The following is a 27,802-nucleotide window of genomic DNA, read 5'->3' as shown; positions in this document are numbered from 1 at the left end:
TCTGTTTGTATGTCCAATATAAACGAAGATACGTTTTTGGCTTTTTTACGTCAACATGATGACAGAACATCTGTTGGAGCTGATTTTATTGATCCACGTCTCCTCAAACTCTCTGATGGCATGTTATAAGCAAAGCAACAACGCACCTAATACCAGTATTAACACAGGCATTTTCATCTTAAAATGACCAAAGTATTTACTACTTCTAATAAGTGAAACATCTGGTCCTGGAATTTACTAGTATAAACCTAATTTAGAATATACTACTGTAGTGCAGTACTGTAGTGCAGTACTGTATTTTCACAGATCAAGTTGAAATTTCCTTACAGTTGAGGGATGGTTACGAGGTATATGGGTCTGTATAGTTTTCCGGACTTTTCCCTCTATGCTTTGACTTGGATATTAAGGTTACCTTATGAGTAGACCCATATCCAGTTTCACTTTGGTTATTGTTGGCCTATTCGAACAAAAACTGCAACACTTAGTTTCATGGTTGACTGTTTGCACCATGCTTTGATATTTTGATGCTACACTGATTCTTAAGAGATTTATGAAACTGCGCCGAATGTAGTTTTTCATACTTTAATAGCCTCTTACAACAAGCAAGGGGTGTTGAGGACCTATTCTAACCCGGATCCCTACATAATACTGGACCTTAACTTAGGAATCTGAAATTTGATATATGGTTATCTAATGAGTTGATACATATTAAGTTTCACATTCGCCACAGTTGAATTATTTTAACAAAAAGTGCTGTATTATCACGTTTACTTCCTACCTCGCCAAATCCTCGTGGTAGATTGACGCATTTACTTCCTGTAATTCCCTCGAATCGGCCGAAATTTTCCTTGAAGAGAACCTTGGGCTTTTTATATTGTTTCTTCCATACTACGGTCAGCATGTTTTCTGCCTTGGGTCTATGATGCTTATGTCGGGCTTTTTGTGTGTAGGAGATCGTTAGCTTGTAAGGTTTTCCTGTAAATATTCCATGAATTGCATGAAGAAAGGCTGTTTCGACTCGCTTACAAACACTTTTAACGAATCCATGTGATGTTTTATTGAATAAAAATATCAATATTTTTTTAAATATCTAACCTAGATAAAGCTCCTCGCTGATTACACTTATTTTCTTTGAATACTTGGCTCGTGCAGCAAGGAAGTGGTGTTGCTGAAAATGAATTAAGAAGGTCAGATAAACAATACGTACGTAAGATTGGACGTTTAGAATCCTTAATACTCTCTTTCTTTTTATGCCTGAAATTTACAACGTGTGATACTAGGGATAATAGAAATCAAATGTTGACAGTATCTCATCCTTTTTATTTTTCATTAAATGTTCGTGGAAACAGTAAATCTTACGAAGTTCAAAGCCCAGTAACCACTGGTCAGGTCAGCGTGTGTTTGTTTCAGGAAACAGTCAGTGTAGTCGGAAAGTTTGCAGTTGGCTTAAAAGATACACATACACTCAATCTAGTTAAAATCAGATCTTCTCTAACCGTTACACTGGAGTAGGTTTTCATGTTAGCGAAAACCGTCATTTGATTGGTCAAGTGTGAAAGGTGAAATAACTTGACCTCAAACGCAATACTGTCATATCCTTCTCCAGTATACCGGTTAGAGAAGATATGATTTTAATTAGATTGCACATACACTTGCACTTTCAATAGAAATCATATATCCTTTCAGAAGAGAAAGTTTATCATTTATGTTTCTATCACTGAATGAAAAACATTTAGTTTAATGCGGTGATACTCAGTGGAGTAAGGGGAGTACACTCACCTCTGTATTGACAGTTATACCCAACGTAGCCCTGGGGACAGGAACAGACACACTGGCCCCTACGTATTCTAATGGTCCCTCCATTCTCACACACAACGCCTTTACATCGCCCTGTAACATTTGATTTTCCCCCCGATTGAATAAGACAATATCTAGAAGCGTAATTGTTAATTTTGTCTCTGTGAATCTGCATGGAATTAAGGTAGCTCACTACACTACGTCACAAGATGGCGATTTAAATGTTTTGTGAAATTACTTGTATCGATCGAATTGTTTGTCTATCATCGTACCTCATTGGTTAAAGCATTGGGCTGGTGAACCGCAGATCTCATTGGTTAAAGCATTGGGTTGGTGAACCGCAGATCTCGATTTTAAATCCGCCAGAGTCTTTTGTTCATATGTGTTGAAATAAAGTTTTGAAAATAATGTTTTTATCCAAATTTGCATATTTTCTACCTTTTTGACATAAGTACGTATTATATATCATCATATCTTTTATGATTATATCAATTCGTACTGTTTTGAGAAACTGTTTCAGGGTGTAGTGAGCCACCTTAACGCGTCGTACATCTTGCTTACAAGCTTATAATTGTTGATTGTCTTCAAAGTTGGAGGATTATTTAAATCTTATATATTTTGAAGACAATATGGGTACTGAAGACGTAAAGAGATGAAATTTTCGGAATATCTAAAAACTCTTGGTCACGCTTTGGATTTGCTGAAGAAGAAAGGACAATATAGCCGTACAATACAGCCATAAAAAGGGAGAGCAACCCCTACCACCCTACCCCCTACAAAAATTAACCCGACAAAATAAAGATTGAAAGAATAATTCCACTTGGAGAATATGATTTCCCGTTATATCAAAACCTTTATGGATTAAAACCACATTGGCAGTCTTTTATTCTTCCATCTACTAAAACGCATACTTCTCCTGCTTCTCCTAATGGCCTTTGCTTTGTCTTCGCTGTTTTTCCCGCCATCTGTTACATCGGTGAGGGAGCGGATCTCGTGAATCTCGTGCACGGCAACTCCTTGGTAAGCAGATGGTATCGCCTGAAGACAAAAGTATAATTCATGTTTTTATGCAAACCTTTGAAATAAACATGGTTCAAATACTACAAACATAAATGCAAGACCTTTGAATATACATATACTATTTTTGGAATTTTTAAAGTTTTTGTTGTGAAACTTTCAAACGAAAACGTTTCAAAATAAAAAGCCTACATTTATACCTGCTTAAATTTGAGGTTTCTTGCAACATGATAAAATGGGAGAATCATGCCTTGAACTTACTTGTAGGGTATCTCTAAGTTGCTTGCTGACATGTTGAGCTTCAAAACTTGGTAAGATCATAAACAGCAAAACGATGACCAATGCCGCGGTACTCTGAGGCGGCATCGTCTTCAAGAAAAAGACCTTCAGCACGTACAGTTTTTATATTGAATCTGCCGTATAAAGTTGCTATAATACATTTTAAACAAAGTACACCGTTTATGTCTGCAGCTGGTGTTTTCCTATAACAATGACAACATCTGGACCGAAATATATTTTGTTATAACAGAAGAAAACCACTCAAAAACAGGAAAAAAATTTGTACCCCTCCCCAGGTTATGAAAGCCGTTTCAAGTGGACACAAGCTCTCCTAGTGATTTTTTCATAGTCAAGCACGATGAGTACCAGGGAAATTTTCGTTGACAATTATAAAAGAATATTGAATAAATAAATCCATTTGATGAAAAACTTGTGATTCTATGTACATCTAATAGGTATACGATAAGTTCAGCTATTACTTACAGAAACAAGAGAGGTTATCCGTATTTCCCTAAGAAATGATAAATTGCATGTAGCTTTCACTGTTTTATAATATCCATGTTATTTGCTTAATTTAACAAATCAGCTAGTTCATGGATTAGTGTAATAAATACATGAGAATGCTGGGGAGACTACAACCTCTTGGAATCTTTCATCCCTTTATGCTGACTAATTACCTACATCCTCAGTACCTCCTATTTTATGTTATACTGTAATATACAATATGCGACCATCTTATTCAGCTGGTATATAATATTGTAGGCGTTCTATAACGTCTTTTCCGGAGATGTTTGCCAATACATTGTGTAGGTTGGAGTCCCATATTATACAATGTATATTAAGATATCTAGCAAAACCAACGATATGCAAAAGTTGAAGTATTCCTTTTCCATTCTGAATTTGGAAATCGATTGGTTCGAAGACAGCGAGTCGACGCAGGCTGAGCATATATAAAGAGGAGAGGTCAGTTCAGACAAACAAAGGTGAGCACTTTTGCCTCGGACTGAGTCAGCAGCATTTATCTTCTGTAATTGTCTATTAGGGAATAATTTCCTAAATTATTGGTTACTGGATGTCCGACGCTAATTGAGGCAATGGTGGTCACAGACAGAGCAAATGACTCGACGTAACGATTAGGTGTACAGGCAGCTGATGTTAAATGTATCATTAGGTGTACTGTGGAGAAAACTGTCTCTACATGCACAGGCATCTGAAGTTTGGACCCAGACTCCCTATTTAATGTGTAAAACAAAACTACTAAGAATTTCCTGAAAATTCGTGGATTCTGTCCTTTGCATCTATTTTCAATTCCCAAAGCTATTCTGCACTTTTATTAAACCCTTAAGCTGTTCGGAGTTTTACTGGGGAAAATATAAATCATAACAAGGTGAAAAACGAAAAACAAACGTTTGTAGGGAACCAGGGGGTCCTCACTTTGAACAGTATGAGCTTAGATAATGTACATAACATGAGACATTATACAATTATTGCTGTTTTTTGAGGTCAATACGATGATTTAGACACCTGAGGAGAACAATATTCACCGAGCCCGAAGGGCAAGGTGAATATTGTACTTCGAAGGTGGCTAAATCATCGTATTGACCTCAAAAACAGCAATAATTGTTTTATTATATGATTAAAAAACCCTTCAAGATTCTTCTGTGCTTTAATTGTAAGTTTCAACGACCTATTTTTGGTCCTATGTGAAAAAAATAATTCCTTATGTTCATCTGGAAGGTCACGTGCAGGTAAACATAACGTAGGATGATTTCTACATTGTTGGATCTCAACCAATTAGAGAGCTAGGAATTATTCAATCATATAATAATACTTGATGTAATACATGCAAGTACCGCCGTGTATCCCAAAACAGTCAGAAATGCACAAGGGGGAAATGATATCAATATATTTCCCCCTAAAATAGCTCTAAAACTTCATTGTTATTTCGGATTTCAAACATTTCGGTTGAGCATCACTGAAGAGACATTATTTGTCGAAATGAGCATCTGGTACCGTATAATTTTTCCATATGCAATCGGACAAAATAATAGTAAAAGGCACGTAGTACAAGTACATGTAAGGTGAAGATAACGAACAGTGCTCAATCTCATAACTCCTTTAAGCAATACAAAATAGATAGTTGGGCAAACACGGACCCCTGGACACACCTGAGGTGGGATCAGGTGCCTAGGAGGAGTAAGCATCCCCTGTTGACCGGTGACGCCCGCACATATGATTAATACTCCACTGTAATGCAAAATATACCACAGGACGGTGCATTGGTACTAAGTCAACATGTCATGTTTACAATGGGTGCATAATTATGTATAAACATATTGGTTTGAACTTTCACATGATTCATTTTATATTGCTTCTTTAATCAAATCGCAAAGGGCTACAAGTACATCAGTATTTTCAAAATTGAGTAATATTAATCTATTTATGTTGTCAAGACTAGAAAAATGTTCACATTGTTGTTTTATAATTTTATACATGTTCTGCCTGAGTGAGTTATAAGTTGAACATTAAAAAGTCAGATGAATCTCATCACCAATTTTACAAGAAGAACACTTTGTACAAAATCTTAAATGTCTCGGGATTCCTGAATAACGACCTCGTTCTACTGGTAAATTGTGCGCTGATGTACGTAATCTTGTAAGTGCTTTACGTTGTGCAGGTGGTAAGAGTGTTAAGTAGTTTTCAAAAACAAAATTAGTTTTGAATTTATATAACGAATCAATGAAATAAGCAAAAACAACTTCTCATTTGATTCACTTTTACCATATGTCAACAAACAATTAAGTCTACATCAAATTAACACAAAACTTCAATGTTTTAAATACGTTATTTGAAGAAGCTATAGCAAGCTAATGCTTAGAGATTTGTCACTAAGGAATATATATATTATGTAGATGTCGTCATAAAAATATTCAGTCTGGTATACCATTATTCAAGTACAAGTGTATATCCTTTATTTCCTACAAATATACTTCTACTATTAACTTCATCAAAACTTTTTCATTACAGTACAAACAAAATTTGCAGTGCCAAGTCAGTATCTTAAACGAAACCTTCAATTATAGTCTAGCTGGACATTCCATTACTGGCGTGAAACGCATACAGTATCTATATTACACATGAAAATTTAATTTCTTTAGTTGTACATATTAATCATAGCTCTGTACCATTTAAAGATTTATGTGCGAATAGAACATGTTGCCAGGGTTGTCGCCTCCAACTTTCTGGGGTCATGGACAGTCGATATCAGTGGATTTCCAATGTATGGACGTTGTCAACTAAGTACAAATGTTCACAGTTCGTTGTTCATACTGTTTACAGTTTGTTGTTCTCACCCGAGTTGCAATCGAATGGAGAGAGTTTCAGTTCTTATATGACGTATTGTGGCATTTGAACTCTACCCAAGTAACTTTGCCTTTCACGAGGGTTAATGTGGTAGCAACATGTCGGCGTTGCAAGGATACTAAGCATGTGTCAGTTTTCAAACGATGGATGAAATTGGTTGGAGTATTACACATGTGGCTTAGAAAGAACATTGGAATATTTACGCTACTAACTTGGGTATGAACCGAAGTCATCCTTATAAAAGGTGAAGATAACGAACAGTAATCAATCTCATAACTCCTATAAGCAATACAAAATAGAAAGTTGGGCAAACACGGACCCCTGGACACACCAGAGGTGGGATCAGGTGCTTATGAGGAGTAAGCATCCCCTGTCGACCGGTCACACTCGCTGTGAGCCCTATATCTTGACGGAGTTAATCAGTGTGCCACGAACGGTCTAACAATCGGTATGAAAATACGACAGACAGCATTTGACCCAATGATAGGTTATATTGGCAACTAGATCGTTATAACGACCATAGAATTTGCGAAATGCTAACTTTAAACGAGACTGTTGAAACCCCTGCACCATCAACTTGTTTGCCAGAAGCCTGCCTTATGTGTTGGTTTCTCTTTCCTGCAGCTTTAGAAGCTGTTTCCACATTAGTTTGGAAGCGGGTGCGAAGGTGCTCAAGGCAAATATTTCTGGAAGTGGTTCTGGTAATGGTCTAGTAATGGCCATAATGAACTGATTGATTATTTTGTCATAGAGAGAACGCATGTTAAAAAAAAGAGTTAAAAATAAATATGTAAGTTTCAAAAGTTTTATTGGGACACTAGCTCCCCTGAGGGTTTCGGGTGTTTTAAGTGATACAATCCCTGGCGGCGCATTCCATTCCCTGATTGTACGGAGTAAGAATGAGAATTCGCAATAGGAACCATTGCATGATGGTAGCTGGAAGGCAAGATGGTGAGAATGCCCGGTCTTGCGCTGAGATGGTATAAGTCTATCGCTCTTGTCAACGGGCACTTCATTGTTTACAATTTTATATAGCATGGTAAGTCTGGCGTGTCTACGACGATGTTTAATGGTCTCCAGTTGAGATGTTCTATCATACTCTCCACATAAGATCTGTTCCCATATCTGTTTCTGGCATAGTGAGTTGCTCTTTGTTGCACCATGACAAGTCAGTGATTGTCCTTTTGATGATATGGGTCCCAAATTGATGACGCGTATTCAACCAGGGGCCTAACTAATAATTTATAAGCGTTCTCTTTGACAGACGTTGAACTAATGTTGAGGTTGCGACAGAGAAAACCTAAGGTCTTGTTAGCTTTCCCACAGATGGTATTAATATGGTCGATCCACTTCAAGTCAGATGCAAGGCGAAGATAACGACCAGTGATCAATCCCATAACTCCTATAAGCAATACAAAATATATAGTTGGGCAAACACGGACCCATGGACATACTAGGGGTGGGATCAGGTGCCTAGGAGGAGTAAGCATCCCCTGTTGAAATGTTGAAATTTCGGGGTAACTCGAATCAAATTGTAAAAGTAGCAGATATCTCAAAATGGATGTATATCAAATGATTGAACGTCTGAATTCAATCCGTATCACTTTTAAAGTAAACACTCAGTTGAAAAAGTTTATTCGTATTTTGCATTGCAACGATATGTAACTGGGGACAATTGAGCATGAAATATCATACGACTCCTCGTCCTCTTTAGAAATAAATCTGATAGATAATAATTTTCAAACTCATTAACCTTTATCTGGTAGCGAGCTATCAGTAATTATAACTTTTATATTTTGTAGTAGCTGGCTACGAGTAGCTAACTTTTCTTACTTTTAGTAGCTGGCTACTAGTAGCTAACTTTTCCTGGTTCAAGTAGCTGGCTACTAGTAGCCAACTTTTCTCTTTTTAAGTAGCCAGTTACTAGTAGCTGGTTACTAGTAGCCAACTTTACCGATCTTTGTACAGTGGTATATCTAGGACATGCAAATATTTTTTTCCTTCTTATGTTGGAAAGTATTATCTCGTTCGAACGACGTATTATCTCGTTCGCACGAGACATTATCTCGTTCGAACGACTTATTATCTCGTTCGCACGATATAATATCTCGTTCGCACGACATAATATCTCGTTCGCACGAGATAATCTCTCGTTCGCACGACTTATCATGTCGATCGCACGACATAATATCTCGATCGCACGACTTATTTTACATTGCGGGGGTGGGGGGACGAATAATTTCATATTTAAACAAGGTTAAGTTTAACCATGAGTGCGGGGTGCAAAAACCCAAGCGAGACTCATTTTAAATTAGTTACCAAGGTGTATATTCCTGTTTTGTTGGCTTCCAAAATACATGTAGGAAATACAGAAAATATGTTGTTTTGTGTGAAATAATCTTATAAGGGACATAAACAATATAACCAATCAATTGGTCAATTATGATGTTCACCACGAAAGTGCAAGTGAATTCATGCACATCTTTTATGTAGAGAATGAATAATTCAAGTTGCGGAATTTACACTCTCATGACATTTGTTTTTTAACTTTGACACCACCACCCTCCCTCAAAGAAATCAAAGAACGTATTTTTGATAGATATATAAATATGTACATGTAGTTCATTTCTTTTATTTTGCAAAGGTCCTTTTGTTTTTCGAAGAAATAACTGGTTAATTCCATTTACACAAAAAGTACTATTACTATTAGAGGCACATGAATAAAATTTCCAACTTTCCCCTCATCCATATTTTAATACTGAAGTCAACTTCTGAATACCATAGACTTTGGTCAGTTAATTATAAAGTAAGTGTAAAGTAAAAACAAGAGGCCCATGGGCCACATCGCTCACCTGAGTCACCTTGGCCCATATCTGAAGACTTTCCATATATATTTGCATGTAAAACCTTGGTCCCTATTATGGCCCAAACTACCCTTTGCAAACTTGAATCTACACTATGTCAGAAAGCTTTCATGTAAATGTCAACTTCTTTGGCCCAATGGTTCTTTTAAAGCTTTTTTCTATATTTGTATGTAAAACTTTGACCCCCCCCCCACTTGTGGCCCCATCCTACCCCCCGGGGACCATGATTTGAACAAACTTGAATCTGCAGTATGTCAGAAAGTTTTCTTGTAAATATCAGCTTTTCTGACTCAGTGGTTATTGAGAAAAAGATTTTAACTATATATTTGTATGTAAAACTTTGATCCCCCTTGTGGCCCCATCCTACCCCCGGAGCCCATGATTTGAAGAAATTTGAATCTGCACTATGTCAGAAAGTTTTCATGTAAAAATCAGCTTTTCTGGCTCAGTGGTTCTTGAGAAGAAGATTTTTCCTATATATTTGTATGTAAAACTTTGATCCCCAATTGTAGCCCCATCCAACCCCCGGAGCCCATAATTTGAACAAACTTGAATCTGCATGATGTCAGGAAGCTTTCATGTAAATCTCAGCTTTTCTGGCTTAGTGGTTCTTAAGAAGAAGATTTTTAAAGTTTTTCCCTATATATTTGTGTGCAAAACTTTGATCCCCCCTTGGGGCCCCATCTTATCCCCGGGGGCCATGATTTGAACAAACTTGAATCTGCACTATGTCAGAAAGTTTTCATGTAAAAGCCAGCTTTTCTGGCTTAGTGGTTCTTGAGAAGAAGATTTTTAAAGTTTTTCCCTATATATTTGTGTGTAAAACTTTGATCCCCCCCTTGGGGCCCCATCTTATCCCCGGGGGCCATGATTTGAACAAACTTGAATCTGCACTATGTCAGGAAGCTTTCATGTAAAAATCAGCTTTTCTGGCTTAGTGGTTCTTGAGAAGAAGATTTTTAAAGTTTTTCCCTATATATTTGTGTGTAAAACTTTACCCCCCCCCCCTTGGGGCCCCATCTTATCCCCGGGGGCCATGATTTGAACAAACTTGAATCTGCACTATGTCAGAAAGTTTTCATGTAAAAATCAGCTTTTCTGGCTTAGTGGTTCTTGAGAAGAAGATTTTTAAAGTTTTTCCCTATATATTTGTATGTAAAACTTTGATCCCCTATTGTGGCCCCATCCAACCCCCGGGGCCCATGATTTGAACAAACTTGAATCTGTATTATGTCAGGAAGCTTTCATGTAAATCTCAGCTTTTCTGGCTTAGTGGTTCTTGAGAAGAAGATTTTTAAAGTTTTTCCCTATATATTTGTGTGCAAAACTTTGATCCCCCCTTGGGGCCCCATCCTACCACCGGGGGCCATGATTTGAACAAACTTGAATCTGCACTATGTCAGAAAGTTTTCATGTAAAAATCAGCTTTTCTGGCTTAGTGGTTCTTGAGAAGAAGATTTTTAAAGATTTTTCCTATATATTTGTATGTAAAACTTTGATCCCCTATTGTGGCCCCATCCAACCCCCGGGGCCCATGATTTGAACAAACTTGAATCTGCATTATGTCAGGAAGCTTTCATGTAAATCTCAGCTTTTCTGGCTTAGTGGTTCTTGAGAAGAAGATTTTTAAAGTTTTTCCCTATATATTTGTATGTAAAACTTTGATCCCCCCTTGTGACCCCATCCTACCACCGGGGGTCATGATTTGTACAAACTTGAATCTGCAATATGTCAGGAAGCTTTCAGGTAAATTTCAGCTCTTCTGGCCCAGTGGTTCTTGAGAAGAAGATTTTTAAATGACCCCACCCTATTTTTGCATTTTTGTGATTATCTCCCCTTTGAAAGGGACATGGCCCTTCATTTGAACAAACTTGAAAGCCCTTCACCCAAGGATGCTTTTGGCCAAGTTAGGTTGAAATTGGCCCCGTGGTTCTGGAGAAGAAGTCGAAAATGTGAAAAGTTTACAGACAGACGGACAGACAGACAGACGGACAGACGGACGGACAGACAGACGGACAGACAGACAGACGGACGCCGGACAAAATGTGATCAGAATAGCTCACTTGAACCTTCGGTTCAGGTGAGCTAAAAACAATGCAAAAACTTATCTCATGCGAACAACATATAATAAGTCGTGCGAACGAGGTATTATGTCGTGCGATCGAGATGTCATGTCGTTCGAACGAGATAATAAGTCGTTCGAACGAGATATTATGTCATGCAAACGAGATAATATCTCGTTCGAACGACATAAAATTTTCCACCATACGAAGGAAAAAGATATTTGCATGTCCTACATATACCACCATTACGGCGGCGTAGAAAGGCCAAGTAAAAAAAAAATTATTCGTTCGGACGAATTAGCTATTTGTTCGAACAAGTAAGTTATTTGTTCGGACGAATTAGCTATTTGTTCGGACAAATTAGCCATTCGTTCGGACGAATTAGCTATTTGTTCGGACAAATTAGTAATTCGTTCGGACGAATTAGTAATTTGTTCGGACGAAGTAGAAATTCGTTCGAACGAATAAGTAAATTTGTTCGGGCAAATAAGTAATTTGTTCGGACGAGTTAGCAATTTGTTCGGACGAATTTGTAATTAGCTATAAGGCAACGCCAATGCCGTAGTGAAACATCATAAAGTGGTGGTTGGGAAGCACAAAACTTAAATTGGGGCACATGCTAAAATGGGATTCAATTCCAAAAATTTTCATATAAACATCATGAAGATGACGACGGTACATACAGTAAACTTCATAACCCCCCCCCCCCAAACCCCTGAAATAACAAGCTAAAAATTGTGGGAATCCCTACACCTTGCTCAGTCTTAAAAGTTTGAGGTAGGCCTCAACCCCCACCCCTTCCCCCGCCCCTTCCCCGTGCAATAGTATATTAAAGGAACATTTTCTGTACAACGGAGTGTAACACATTCAATAAGATACTAAATTTTTGTATAGGACGACAATAATGCAATTGTGCGCCAATCAGAGCCTATCAAAGTTTTGTCAACGCAAATCTGGATATCCAAATTTTATACCAATTTTTCTTTATAGCAATTAGGGGCCTAACAATTTTAGAACATAAATTTCCCAGAAGTGTAAGGAGGGGGCACAAACATACTCTTGTCCCCACTCCCTACTTTTGAAAGTGTTATGGGGACACGAGCAGGCGCGTGGCATCGTTTTTGAAAGGGGGCCAGCCAAAAGGGAGTGGGGGGGGGGGGGGTCAGCCGGACCAAAAAGAATTTTGATATGTGAAAAAAAGAAAAAAGGGAAGATTTTTTTAAAAAGTGGGGAGAGGACCAGGCCCTTCCTGTCCCCCTCCCTCCCTGTTGCTATGTCCCTGACGAGTACCCGCTGCCAACCCTCCCTACAAGCTTATAGATCTCTGTATATGTATGTATACATGTACCTACATGTAAATGTATCTACAGAGCTCTCTATAAAGACAGCATATATCATTTTGTCCTATCGAAAAACTTTTTTGTCATTTCTAGCTTGTTATTTCAGGGGTTGGGGTGGTTATGTAGCTTACTGTATTTACCGTCGTCATCTTCATGATGTTTATATGGAAAATTTTGGAATTGAATCCCATTTTAGCATGTGCCCCAATTTAAGTTTTGTGCTTCCCAACCACCACTTTATGATGTTTCACTACGGCATTGGTGTTGCCTTATAGCTAATTACAAATTCGTCCGAACAAATTGCTAACTCGTCCGAACAAATTACTTATTTGCTCGAACAAATTTACTTATTCGTTCGAACGAATTTCTACTTCGTCCGAACAAATTGCTAATTCGTCTGAACGAATTACTAATTTGTCCGAACAAATAGCTAATTCGTCCGAACGAATGGCTAATTTGTCCGAACGAATAGCTAATTCGTCCGAACAAATTGCTAATTCGTCCGAACGAATTACTAATTCGTCCGAACGAATAATATATTTTTTTACTTGGCCTCTCTACGCCGCCGTACACCATAAACCACCGCATGTTTGAAATTTGAAATGTATTGAGTGGAAAATATTGTGACAAACGGACGGACGGAGGGACCAGGATAACAACAATATAGTCTAAATCCCTATCCGAACGCTTAATGTCCACCGGGGGTGGATAAAAAAAAAAAAAATTAAAAAAAAATAAATTGGAGTTGCAATCTTAAATGGTATTTGTTCCGCCTCTGGAATAGTGCAAAAATGACTTTTTCAAATGGTATTTGATAGTGCTTTAATAATCATCATATTGTCTCCACCACCCAACAAACCACACTTTCGTACTTGACGACAAACCGAAAGTAGAAACGTAAACAAATAAAAACATCCATAATATATATCTTATGATGTATATATAGAGATAGTTATATATCTGTCATGTTTCTTAACCGATCTTGAAAATGTTAATCAATTCAAAGACTATCATACTTCGGTTCATGTGACAAAATCACGCGTTTGCATACTTAACATCAGAAGAACAACACATGTGACAGAAGACCACGTGATTACTAAAAAAAAAAAAAAAAAAAAAAAAACCCAACAACACAACTAGACTTCAGAACAATGAAGGTGTTAGTCCTGCTCGGAGTGCTCCTGTGTTTTGTTGAGTGGTCGACATCCATCCCCAGTGACTTTGTATTCCCACCCCTAAAGAATGGGGGGAAGAACTGGGCCCTGCTGGTGGCTGGCTCCAATGGCTGGGGAAATTATAGACACCAGGTAACTGTACTAGGCATAATTACAAAAAATTTCCCTATAAATTATCAAGTCTTGCAAAAAGACATGTCTATTCTGAAGTCATTTGTGGTTCAATTTTGATGCAATGATCTGAGAAAAAATTGTGTTACGTGCATGGAAGAAGAAAAATAGGATCATTATAATATTACAGAATATGTAAGGAGAGAGAGAAAAAATGAATTTTAAGTGGAACATGCTATATTTAATTTTCATGAATTTCCCAACAGAGTGTGATGATTTTTATTTTCAAATCTTCCAGATGTCGAATTATATAAATCAACCAAAATTGTTATATTCTTAATATATCTATAGAAGAAAAATGATTGGGAGTTTTATTATTCATGCTATATGAACTAAGTTAGTGTCTTTCAGTGTTATATTTTGTACAGGTAATTAAGAAATGAACCTACTGTCTTCTATTTTGAAATCAATCATTTGTTATTGGTACAGGCTTGAAAACCTAAATGAATTTAAACTACTCAAGGATGCTTATCTATGTAGTAAATCTTTACATTTCAACAACAAACTGTCATGGTACTCACTAGTAGAAAAAGCTTTAGAATATGTTAAAATTGGATATCCATTCAGAGATTATAGTCAGCTTCATAGTTTGTTTACAATAATTTCTGTTGTGGAGGAAGTTGGTTAAGATGGCACTAAAGCTCTTATTAAACTACAGGACATAAAAGTCCTTTCCATGGTTCACACTACAGTCTACAGGACATAAAAGTCCTTTCCATAGTTCACACTACAGTGTAACAAACACTTTGTCTCTTTCTTGGACTCCATTTTCATGCATGAGATGTTGTGGTGGCATTTTGATTATGAATGTAAAAACTATGCTTGCTGACTGTGGACTCTGGCTGTAAATTGTTATCAACACAAGTATTAGTGTATCACTGCCCAGTAAAATATAGATTATTTCACGCATGCATAATTTGAATCTGATTGGGAACTAATTTCAAGGAGATACATATTTTAAATACAATCTGGACAATATTCATTGTATAATTACTTAGGTGTTTACTTTGAAAATCATCAAGTTGGATCAGCCATTGAGTTAATTTTGAAAACATCATCTAGACCTTTTAATATCATGTACCCCTCCTAACCCCCCCCCCCTTTACATACATATATGTACAGTATATGACAATATTTGTTTACTAAAGTTACCCAATTAATATTTCAAATTTTCTTTCCAGTTTTCATTTTTGTTTTGCATTTTTTTTTTACCAAGTATAAATCAGTTAAATGGTTAATTGTTGGCACCCTTAACGAAATGGAAATTCACTGCACTGATTTTCTATAGTTCTAAGTATAAATAGCCTTTCATAAATAAAATAGATTTATTGAATATTGTTGTGCAAATCAACATATTTCTATTATAAAGTTAAAATTCAAATTCCTTTGGATTTTTTCAATAAACTTAATGATAAAATTTTGTATGAAGCGCAGTCAAACGTCATCTTCTTCATCCTCGCTAGCCAAGGGTTTTCGGTCCACTCCGCTCCCCATCCTTGGCTAGAAGATGCATCTTCTTGAACTTGATGGCAACCAGGCTGAGAAAAACTTCAATATATCTGAGGATTCGAGATATTGAGGGTAAAATACATAGATAAAGAAAATGTAGTTGTGACGTCCAACTCACTTTGACATTGATCCACAGGTATTCAAGATATATATAGATGTTCAAGATTCTATATAGGAAAAACTGACATGGTGACTTAATACATATGTTTGTTACGTGTCACCAGTACTGTTATATTCTAAGAAAAAGAGAAAGAATGAGACCAAAATTCTGAAAACCCTATTCTGTGATCAGATTTGAATACATGTTAAAAACTACATATTTTCTACTTGTTATCATATACTACTATGCTAAAAATATTTTCAAAACTAAATTTTTTCCTCAGTCATCATGGTAAACTGGAGATGCACATGTATATATGTTTGCATACATATTTTAAAAACTTTCGAACAAAGTTTATACCTAGATATTTCATTTGCCCTTTATGTATGATCATTGGTAATTAACTTTTCTGGGCTGAACATCCCCACCTCCTACTTTTCAAAAATAGGTTAATTTTTGCTATAATATGGGGGAGCAGGGGGGGGGGGGGGGGGGGGGGCTCCAATCTTCCTTTTGGAACAGAAAAAGTTCATATAAATGCATATACCCTCTTTAGAAAATATGTGGATCTGCCTCTACAATTAATAAGATTTAGGATATCACATCTAGATTTTGAAAAATGTTGCCTAGAAAGTAAATGTTTATTTCAAAAAAATTCCAAAGAATATTTTGTTTAGATTTCTTAATTCCACAAATGAACGTTTATATTAGTGCAATTAGTAAGATCGATTTTGGTAAATGTATAAATAGATATTTAGCTTGTATCATTATCACGTGCATGTTGATAGCTAAAACATAGAATATCATTTACAACTTGAAACTCTATCATGTACCAGTTACAAAGCTGATAAATCTTATCATTATATTATGATATGGCCTACACCCAGTGTTGACCTATGTTAATGAAGACATACAGCACATCATGTGATATGACTTTAAGTATCTTTAATCAAATAGAATTAATTCAAGAGCATGCTGTTATGATTCTTGTGAATAAATTAGGGAAAGGTTTCAAGTTCGTTTTAAGTGGGAGGTACACTATACAAATGATTTCTATATTTGTAGCAATAATTAATGAGGAAAATATACTATTTTTTAAGGACCAAATTTTATCTAATGGAATTAAAAAATTCAAATTAAAAAATATAATTTAAAATGCAGTCTACATTGTCATAAATTGGTCTGCATTTTTAAAATCATCAATTTGAAATATGAAATTTTGTAGATGTTAAGACAACCTACATGCAATATTGTTTGATGGTAAAGTGATAGTAGGGCTGGTTACTAAATAGACCAACTCATAGGCTGGTGGTAACATTCGCTATATTGGATCTGGCTGACAGTAACCTGAATTACTTAGGTGACTTATTGCAATCAATCAATCAGCATCTGTCTGTTGTTGTCTGTCATGCATCAACAATTACACAGTTTTAACTTCTTCATTATAACCACTAAACTGTTTCTTTTCAAATTTGTCATAAAGTCTCTTTAGGGTAAGGGGGGCCTAAATTGTAAATCTAATGACTTCAGAGGCCAAAGGGGCAGAGCAAAAATTGCCAACATTTGACTAATTTCAAAAATCTTCTTCTCTAGTTCTGTACAATTGAACGGAAAACTGAATGCTTAGTAATGCAAAGCAGGAAGCCCTCTATCATAATTGCAGATTCATGACCTGTAAAGCAGGTAGTTCAGTCTCTAGGGCGAGGCCAAAATGGAATATCTGTAATGATTAAATCTGATCTTTTCTGCTGTTGATGCCAAATTAGAACTGACTGTACTAAAGATGATCAGTTGGCCTTCTTCCATTATTGTAAATTTCTTGGCTCCTTGGGCAGGGATTCAGACTGTCACTGAACTTTGAGGAGGGAGTAATGTAATGGGTGGCTTTGATAAATTCTATTAATCGTAGACATCAGAGGAAGCTGCTGGTGTAGATTTCCAATAACCACCATGACATCTTTTAAATGGCGTTTGTTTTTATACTGAAGAGCTGTACACAGATTGTTACAGAAATTATGTAATAGAACAGAAATATGACAACCCTCATGTCAGAATTGTTGAAGAGTATACTTCCCTTGTGATTGAGATTTCCTTTTAAAATCACTTGACCTCTACGGGGTTATTCTACAATAATTGATATAGCTGCAGAGCAATGTAATTATTCATTCAGTTGACTTGAAATTTATATATCACCAAAGTGAGCTATTGAATTTCTGATTGAATTTGTCCATGTCTGTTGTTAACTTTTCACATTTTCATCTCCTTCTCCAGAACCATTAGGCCAATTTCAATCAAACATACTTAAATCATCCTTGGGTAAAGGGGATTCAAGTTTGTTCACATGAAGGGTCATACTTCCTTCAAAGGGGAGATAATCAAAGAAAGGCAAAAATAGGGTCATTGGTCATTTAAAGATCTTCCCAAGAACCACTGGGCCAGAAAAATTGAAATTTATATGAAAGCTTCCTGACATAGTGTAGATTCAAGTTTGTTCAAATCATGGCCCCTGGGGGTAGGGTGGGGCCACAATATAGGGAATAATATTTTTGCATGGGGATAGGAAAAATCTTTTAAAAATCTTCTCCTCAAGAGTAACAGGATCATGATGAATTATATGCAAGCATCTTGTGGTAGTACAGACTCAAGTTTGTTCTAATTGTTGTCCCCTGCTGTGGAGGTGGGGGGGGGGGGGGGGGGGGGGGGTGGGGTGGTATTACCGTGGACTGTTTTTGACCTCTGTCTGTCTGAAACTCTAACCTTGCCCATATCATCTGATAGGGCACTCATATTTAATATCTACATTTCTTGTGACAAGACCTTTCTTTTGGTACTAAATTTTTGTTCCCCACCGCAACGCGGAAGGGTACATAGAAATACCGGTGTCCTTTCGTTCGTCCGTCTGTCCCACTTGACTTTGTGGACGCAACTCCTCAGAAACTGCACAACAGATTTTCTTCAATTTTTTTTTAGGATTGTTAGTCACCATATGTAGTTGATCATATTGTGCCATCATTTTGATTCAACAAATTTGACAGGAGTTGTGGGACTTTGTTGAATTTCTACATGCTACACTATAGGAACACTTTGTGGACCGCAACTCCTCAAATACTGCTCACCAGAGTTTGTTCAAAGTTTTTAGGATTGTTAGTCACCATATATAGTTGATCGCATTGTGCTGCTATTTTAATTTGATAAAATTTAAAGGAGTTATGGGACTTTGTTGAATTTGTACATGCTACAATTAGGAACACTCTGTGGAAGCAACTCCTCCGAACCGCTCAACGGATTTCTTTCATATTTTGTAGGATTGTTAGTCACCATATTTAGTTGATAATATTCCATTGCAATTTTGATTCTACACATTTTACAGGAGTAGTGGAACTTTTGTGCTTCAACTTTTTTTGGCGGCAGTGGCAAACTTTTTGCCAAATTTATGGCACAAGTATAAAGTTGTATGTTGTTTTCTAAATGATAAATTATATCTTTATGAAAAATAAGCCTTTACATCAAAATACTGAAACTGGTGGTAAAAATTATGCCATCTTTATTCATATCAGAATTCAGATTCTTAATATTATTTTCCTCAAACTTTGAGCATTAGAATTCTTGCACTAAATACACTTACTTATGAAATAAAACCACAATTATAGTTGATCTGGTTGGGTAGGCAAATCTATAGTCCTATTCATCCCCCCACCCCCACCAAATAGAGTGCACAACCCTTGATCTGTAAACCCCCTCCCCCTCTCTCTATGGTAGCTCGGACCAGCTCTATTGGTCTCATGGTAAGAATCTTGATGTTGACCATTGTTGAGTATTATGGACTAGGTTGCCAGGGTTCCTGACAGATGTAATTGGTCAAAATCAATTTTTCAATTACAATGAAATTAAAATGTACTTTAAAATTTAATTCGACATTAATACATTTTTAAATATTTTCTATTTTAGGCTGATGTGTGTCATGCCTACCAAATCCTGAAAAATCATGGAATACCAGATGAACAAATTGTTGTCATGATGGTGGACGACATTGCAGATAATAAAATGTTAGTAAATATTAACAGCTAATATGATAAATCATATTAAATTTTATAGGAAACGTTTCAGCTCCATTACATACAGGGTAAGTCACTGTGTGAAATACACCAAGATCTGTAAACACCTGACATTCACACTATTAAAGTACTGGTATTTCTCATTATTTTCCTCATAGTAAAGTTGACAGATGATTAAGAGGCAAAAAATGAAATATAAAGGATTCATGATTTTCATTACAGCCAAAATATTTCACGTCACAATGCAATGGGCAGATATTAATGCTGTATATTTCATTTCTAATTGCCACTTAAGGTAACTCCACCCATCTAGAATTATAGATTCAATGTTATATTTGATTGTTGATTCTTCAAATAGTATATCTTAGTAACAAATGAAAATGATAAGATAAGTATGTTGCGGTATTAATAATTTTTTAAATCAATCTGCACATATATACATGTACCTATATCAACGTCAGAAAATTGCAGCATTATCAAAATTTCTCAATATCTGGTTGAAACGATGTAATAGTATTCATAACAATTTCATGAAACTGTTTCTTTAAGAAATATACAAAATGTTTGTGAAAAATCAAGGAAATCTATGACATAATGGACTTGATAAATAATTTCATGAAAACAGTTATTGCCCTTGGATTTAATATTTTGAAACATAGAATTGATTATTCATATACAACTTAGACTTTTGAAATATTTTATGGTTAACAATATTTTTTACAATAACTATTGAAAAAGACTCCCAACAAAATTCATGTTCCTGTCATGGATACATGTGAATCTTATTAAATCATTGACTTTGGAAAATCGTTATGACGTCACAGAAGGGTGGAACTACGTTAACATAACATTAATATAAAATACATAATGTTTATTGTTGTGTTGATAGACACACCCAGTTGTCAGGGAATGCAGTGCCTTTGTTATTGTGATGCTCATTAGTTCTATATACTTCTCTTTGTCCAATGCAGGAATCCTACCCCGGGTAAAATTATCAACAGACCCGATGGTGATGATGTTTACCATGGCGTACCAAAGGATTACACAGGATTAAAGGTAGAATATTAACAATCTGATTACTTCCTTCTCTGTTACTTCCTTCTAATGAGTACTTCCTTCTTGAGTTGGTTACTTTCAAGATGGGTTGGACACTTCCTTCATGTCTGTTTAGTTATTTTTTTTTCTAGCCATGACAACTGATGTATTCCAGGTTTATGTGTAATACAGAGTAAAGTCATTACCCCCTAAGATTAGAAAATATGCCTTATCACAAGTTAAACCTCCATATATCTAATGTAGACTAAGCCGAGATTATATGATCACCGGGGGTGGGATGGGGTGGATTCAAACTAACATTTTAGTGTACAAGTACACTGTAAATAAGAAATAATGTTTTAATCTTTTAAGATACTTCTAACCAATAGCAATGATCAACACGTGCACATTTTCGCAAAGGGGCATTTGGCTGTCAACTAGGACGTAAAAGTTTTTTCATTCTAAACCATGCTGGAATGCATTAAAAAAAAAATGAAGAAAAATGAATCTTAGAGTGAAAATAAAGTGACCTTCAATCAAATTTGATATTAAAATATCATTTCTTGGTAGAATTACTGAGAGAGATTTAAATTTTTCATAGTAAAGAGGTTATATAATTTGTTCGTATCAGTCACGAACACAAAATTCAACCATGATAGTTGATTTCTTTCACAGGAAGTTCTCCCAGACATTTTCTTGAAAGTTCTACAAGGTAAAAAAGAAGAACTCTTGGGTATTGGGTCAGGAAAAGTTATTGACAGGTGAGTGCTACTTTAATCTTGACAATTGTACTTCTATCCAAGACTATGTTGTAAATCACATTTTATTTGCAAAAACACTTATATGCACAATTTCGCGAGACTAGCCATTTGCAAACATTTAGTTCTCGAGAAAGCTAGACTCTTACTCATAAGCAATAAATAATGATTCGAATAAATACATCATTGTACGTACTACTCGAAAATAGGTACGACAAAATCAAAGTGATCTACAGTATGTCATACCATTAATAGAAGTACATGTAATGGATTTTTTTTTAAAGTTTAGAATATTTTCATGTTTTAAATGGAATGCACTTGCACCTGATAATTTGATGATTGTTTTCATTATTGCAGTGGCCCTAATGACAACGTCTTTGTAAATTTTGTTGACCATGGTGGTCCTGGTATTGTAGCATTTGGAAGAGTGTTTGTAAGTATCCATGTATATTTCTCTGGACTCTTGTTTGTAAAACATAAATGTATGATACACACTGAGGAAAGGGTTTAGAGATTTTCTGGCGGGAGTCAGAGGAGGCTTTAAAAAAGAGTTAGCATCATACACGGGGAGGGAGTGGGGGTCAGTAAGATATACTATCTCAGACTGAGTTCAGCTGAAATTTGTGAAACATTTTTTCATTTATGATATGGACAGTCCTAATCGGAGAAGGTTATTAGAGTGTTGCTAATTCATGTGATGGTAGGAGATCCTGTCATGTGTTTCTGACTTCACTGTTACTGAGAAGAATTGTAAAATAGTTTTTGTGTAGGGGTTAATTTTGTGATTTTCAGTGTCCAAAATTACATATGGGAGAAAGATATGTGGCAAAATGTATTGAAGTACACAATCAAACTATGAAAATTTATTATTTCCCCTTTTTGCTTCAAGACATATCAGTAATATCAAACACATCAGACCAGAGGTAATCAATGCCTCAGCTTTAATAAGTATAGAGGACTATGTTTGATAAAGCCCCCGTAAAACCCCAAATTTGAAAGTGTTAAAGAAAGACTTAATCTTCTTTAATTTATTAATGGACCTCCTGTCCAATATGTCAGTTTCACATAATCTTTCTCTGATATTTACTGTCATTTGTCAGTTTACATAATCTGTCTCTGATATTTACAGTCATTTGTCAGTTTCACATAATCTGTCTCTGATATTTACTGTCATTTGTCAGTTTCACATAATCTGTCTCTAATATTTATACCCCCCGCAACAAGTTGTGGGGGGGTATACTGGAATCGGGTTGTCCGTCCGTCCGTCTGTAGACGCAATGGTTTCCGGGCTCTAAAGCATTATCCTTTCCACCTACCGTCACCATATCATATATATGGACTACCCATGGGATGAAGATGTTCCCTATCGATTTTGGAGTCAAAAGGTCAAAGGTCAAGCACACTGGACATCGAAGTAGCAATATGGTTTCCGGGCTCTAAAGCGTTATCCTTTCCACCTACAGTCATCATATCATACATATGGACTACCCATGGGATGAAGATGTTCCTTATCGATTTTGGGGTCAAAAGGTCAAAGGTCACGCGCACTGGACATCGAAGTAGCAATATGGTTTCCGGGCTCTAAAGCGTTATCCTTTCCACCTACAGTCACCATATCATACATATGGACTACCCATGGGATGAAGATGTTCCCTATCGATTTTGGGGTCAAAATGTCAAAGGTCATGCGCACTGGACATCGAAGTAGCAATATGGTTCAGTTTGTCATGCCATTTGTTTTTTACACTCAGAAAAGAGGTAGTTTATACCTATTACCAACACCCTTTGGGAGATTGGGGTAAGCGGGGGGTATTCTTAGTGAGCATTGATCACAGTACCTCTTGTTACTGTTAGTTTCACATAATCTGTCTCTGATATTTACTGTCATTTGTCAGTTTACATAATCTGTCTCTGATATTTAATGTCATTTGTCAGTTTCACATAATCTTTCTATGATATTTACTGTTAGTTTCACATAATCTGTCTCTGATATTTACTGTTAGTTTCACATAATCTGTCTCTGATATTACTGTCATTTGTCAGTTTACATAATCTGTCTCTGATATTTACTGTCATTTGTCAGTTTCACATAATCTGTCTCTGATATTTACTGTCATTTGTCAGTTTCACATAATCTGTCTCTGATATTTACTGTCATTTGTCAGTTTCACATAATCTGTCTCTGATATTTACTGTGAGTTTCACATAATCTGTCTCTGATATTTACTGCCATTTGTCAGTTTCACATAATCTGTCTCTGATATTTACTCTCATTTGTCAGTTTCACATAATCTGTCTCTGATATTAACTGTGAGTTTCACATAATCTGTCTTTGATATTTACTGTCATTTGTCAGTTTCACATAATCTGTCTCTGATATTTACTGTTAGTTTCACATAATCTTTCTCTGATATTTTCTGTCATTTGTCAGTTTCACATAATCTTTCTCTGATATTTACTGTCATTTGTCAGTTTCACATAATCTTTCTCTGATATTTACTGTCATTTGTCAGTTTCACATAATCTGTCTCTGATATTTACAGTCATTTGTCAGTTTTACATAATCTGTCTCTGATATTTACAGTCATTTGTCAGTTTCACATAATCTTTCTCTGATATTTACAGTCATTTGTCAGTTTCACATAATCTGTCTCTGATATTTACTGTCATTTGTCAGTTTCACATAATCTGTCTCTGATATTTACTGTCATTTGTCAATTTTCCCCACACCATACACACATGTTAAAGTCACTTGAGCACATGTACATAATATTAGTGTTGGGTGATTCAATTCTCATGTTGCCAATGATCAACAAACATTTAAGACAAAATATTGAAATATTACTATCCCTGATCTCGACTCTTTCTCTCTTCATACCAGACCAGGGAGAAGGAGGGGGTGGGGGTGTTGTTGTACATGTAATAACTCCAGTGCTCACCCATTTATCACCCCTTGTTCTGGATCTACCAATGTTCTTGCAAGAGAATTGAAATAAAGGGAATTAATTTGCTCTCTTTTATTTTAATGGTGTATATCAGGAAGTATGTGGATTTCCCTAAATTTCAAAATATACATGTGACATATTTCAATATGACATTGCTTGATGCCCCGATTTCATCTTCTAGCTGCATGCCATGGACTTGATAGAAACCCTTGATAACATGCATAAAGACAAAAAGTTTGCCGAGGTATGTTGTTATTCATATATTTTGTTTTAAAAGTATGACGCACCACAATTTTATTACTTGTAGGTGTCATGAATATATTTAGTTTCCTATTTGTATAATCACAAATTCATTTAGTGGGTTACCCCTATCCATGAATTTCAAACCACAATGAAATGTACAATTTGTATGTTAATATGTTTCAATGTCCAGAAACCGTATATTGATATATCCACTGTCACACCCTAACAAAACTGTAGTCTTAACAATCCATGAAAATTAGTCCCATTGTATTGAAATGATTCCACAAAAAAGATGTCAGAAATAAAATGGTGGTTCACAGTAATATTGTACACAAGCCTTTACATTGAGTACATTTTACTCTTCATTGATCAGTATTTACATTTCCATTGTTTTTGCTTGTAATTGATGTCACTACAATGATAGCCATTTTCATATGAATGCAATGCAGTTGTAAACATTAATGTACGTATGAATACAGATAAATATAGTAATATCTGCTTTTAATGGCTGTGAATTCTGACAGAAATGAAAGTAAAATGTAAATATAAGAAGTATAAAACTTCAGTTTTGAAACTACATGAGGGTATGAACTGCCATGCTTCTTGCCAGCGTACTTTTCAGGCTGCTGTGTTTCACAACGTTCCAGCATGAAGTGCCACAGTTCATGCCCTCATTATTTTGAAAAAAATCAAAGATAGAATTGATAATTTATGATACATACAGTGTACATGTATGTATTGTCTATTAAAAGTACATGTACTTTACATACTATGAATGTCTGGTTTGCATTGACAAATATCTACAAGAAAAGGGCATTCAAATTATTGCTGGTGACAGAACTATATTTGTTTACTGGGAAAATTTGCTTTTGCATACAAATTTAAATTGATTGATATTGATAACTGTTAAATAAAATAGTGCTTCAAAGATCTTAGATGTATTCAAAATGATGTTCTGTATTCTAAATTTGGTGACAATATAGTGGATTCATTCTAATCATGTTCATATATTCTGCATATATTCTCAGTTGCTGTTTTACATGGAGGCGTGTGAATCTGGATCAATGTTCCAGTATCTGCTGGCTAAAAACAGAAACAGTGAGTGTATAGCAATTGCACGTTGAGTGTCTCCAATTCTTAAAAGTTTGTTTTCTTGCCTTGAAAAACGTAAATTACCTAAAGTTATAAATTTCCACCTTTTGACTTTCTGTCAGTTTCTCTGTCTGAGAGCTCTCATTGTTCGTTGTTATTTCCAGTTTTGGCAGTGACGGCATCTAATGCCACCACTTCCTCCTACGCCTGCTACTTTGATAAGAAGAGGAAGACATATCTTGGAGATGTTTTTAGTGTCAAGTGGATGGAGGACTCGGACAAGGTAAATTTACCTACTTCTTGTGTATCAGTTAGAAAAGCCTGTCTGTGTAGAAGAATCTGATCTCTATAAGAGTGAGAAGGATACACATTGGAATGAGACTAGTCAGTGGTGTGCCAATACTCAGCTAGCTACAGGTTCAGTGGTGATACTTTTATTCCATGTTATTCACTTTGTTTCTGTTTTTATTAGCTCACCTGAGGCGAAGGCTCAAGTGAGCTTTTCTGATCAAAATTTGTCCGTTGTCTGTCGTTGTCGGCGTCGTCGTAAACTTTTCACCTTCTTCTCAAGAACCACTCTGCCAATTGTAACCAAACTTAGTCAAAAGCATCCTTGGGTAAAGGGCTTTCAAGTTTGTTCAAATAAAGGGCCATGCCCCCGGAGATAATCACAAAAGTGCAAAAATAGGGTGGGGTCATTTAAAAATCTTCTTCTCAAGAACCACTGAGCCAGAGGAGCTGAAATTTTCATGAAAGCTTCCTGACATAGTACAGATTCAAGTTTGTTCAGATCATGGCCTCCAGGGGGAGGTTGGGGCCACAATAGGGGATCAAAGTTTTACATAGAAATATATAGGGAAAATCTTTAAAAATCTTCTTCTCAAGAACCAATCATGACTCGTTGGGGTAGATTGGGGCCACAATAGTGGATCAAAGTTTTACTTGAGCATAAATAGAGAATATATTTAAAAATCATCTTCTCAAGAACCAATGAGCCAGAAGAGCTGAGATTTACATGAAAGCTTCCTGACATAGTGCAGATTCAAGTTTGTCCAAATCATGGCTCGTTGGGGTAGATTGGGGCCACAATAGTGGATCAAAGTTTTACTTGAGCATAAATAGAGAATATATTTAAAAATCATCTTCTCAAGAACCAATGAGCCAGAAGAGCTGAGATTTACATGAAAGCTTCCTGACATAGTGCAGATTCAAGTTTGTCCAAATCATGGCTCCTTGGGGTAGATTGGGGCCACAATAGTGGATCAAAGTTTTACTTGAGCATAAATAGAGAATATATTTAAAAATCATCTTCTCAAGAACCAATGAGCCAGAAGAGCTGAGATTTACATGAAAACTTCCTGACATAGTGCAGATTCAAGTTTGTAAAAATCATGGCCTCCAGGGGTAGGTTGGGGCCACAATACGGACTAAGGCTTTACATGCAAATATATATGGAAAGTCTTCAGATATGGGCCAAGGTAACTCAGGTGAGCGATGTGGCCCTTGGACTTCTTGTTATATTTTAAGTATTTAAATGTTTTTCTGATACTGCGTACATGTATATAAGCAGCATGATGATGTGACACTCTAGGCTCTTGTAAGAGTAATGTGTGGCAGTACATAATTTAATTTTCTGACTGAAAATGAAAAACTGAAAAAGAACATTGTGATCCAATACTATGGGACAAGGCAAAAAAATAAAATGAATAGATATTGTACTATTACAAGCTATTTATGTTGACAGGAAAATCTGAACGAGGAGACAATTGAAAAACAATTCAAGATTGTTAAGAAGGAGACAAACACCAGCACAGTCTGTCAATTTGGAGACATGGTAATATATTGGTTTTATACCTCTTATACACACTCTGCATTGTATGCACTTAACATGTCAAGGATGATAAAGAAAGATATGATTAAAGTAAATATAGAAGGCTAAGTTGGGCATGCATTCCTCCCACTCTTTGGATAGTCAGATGACTTAAATCCCTGATAT

At 36.0% G+C, this 27,802-nt stretch overlaps 1 protein-coding gene across 1 annotated transcript in view; it reads left to right on the top strand.

The window, feature by feature from the left end:
* Positions 1 to 13,765: 13,765 nt before the first annotated feature.
* The window catches only part of LOC125649614 (uncharacterized), a 31,018-nt gene continuing 16,981 nt past the window's right edge, over positions 13,766 to 27,802 (top strand). The window contains exons 1-9 of the mRNA XM_056166845.1: positions 13,766 to 14,030; positions 19,627 to 19,724; positions 20,705 to 20,789; positions 21,444 to 21,529; positions 21,884 to 21,959; positions 24,653 to 24,715; positions 25,743 to 25,812; positions 25,971 to 26,089; positions 27,551 to 27,640. Coding sequence (XP_056022820.1) covers positions 13,875 to 14,030; positions 19,627 to 19,724; positions 20,705 to 20,789; positions 21,444 to 21,529; positions 21,884 to 21,959; positions 24,653 to 24,715; positions 25,743 to 25,812; positions 25,971 to 26,089; positions 27,551 to 27,640 — 843 coding nt within the window. The 5' untranslated portion in view covers positions 13,766 to 13,874. The remainder of the gene's footprint in view (positions 14,031 to 19,626; positions 19,725 to 20,704; positions 20,790 to 21,443; positions 21,530 to 21,883; positions 21,960 to 24,652; positions 24,716 to 25,742; positions 25,813 to 25,970; positions 26,090 to 27,550; positions 27,641 to 27,802) is intronic.

The sequence above is a fragment of the Ostrea edulis genome, chromosome 5 (assembly GCF_947568905.1).
Source record: "Ostrea edulis chromosome 5, xbOstEdul1.1, whole genome shotgun sequence".
Taxonomy (NCBI): domain Eukaryota; kingdom Metazoa; phylum Mollusca; class Bivalvia; order Ostreida; family Ostreidae; genus Ostrea; species Ostrea edulis.
The sequence above is the reverse complement of the archived record's forward strand: the minus strand, read 5'-3'. Positions and strand labels throughout refer to the sequence as shown.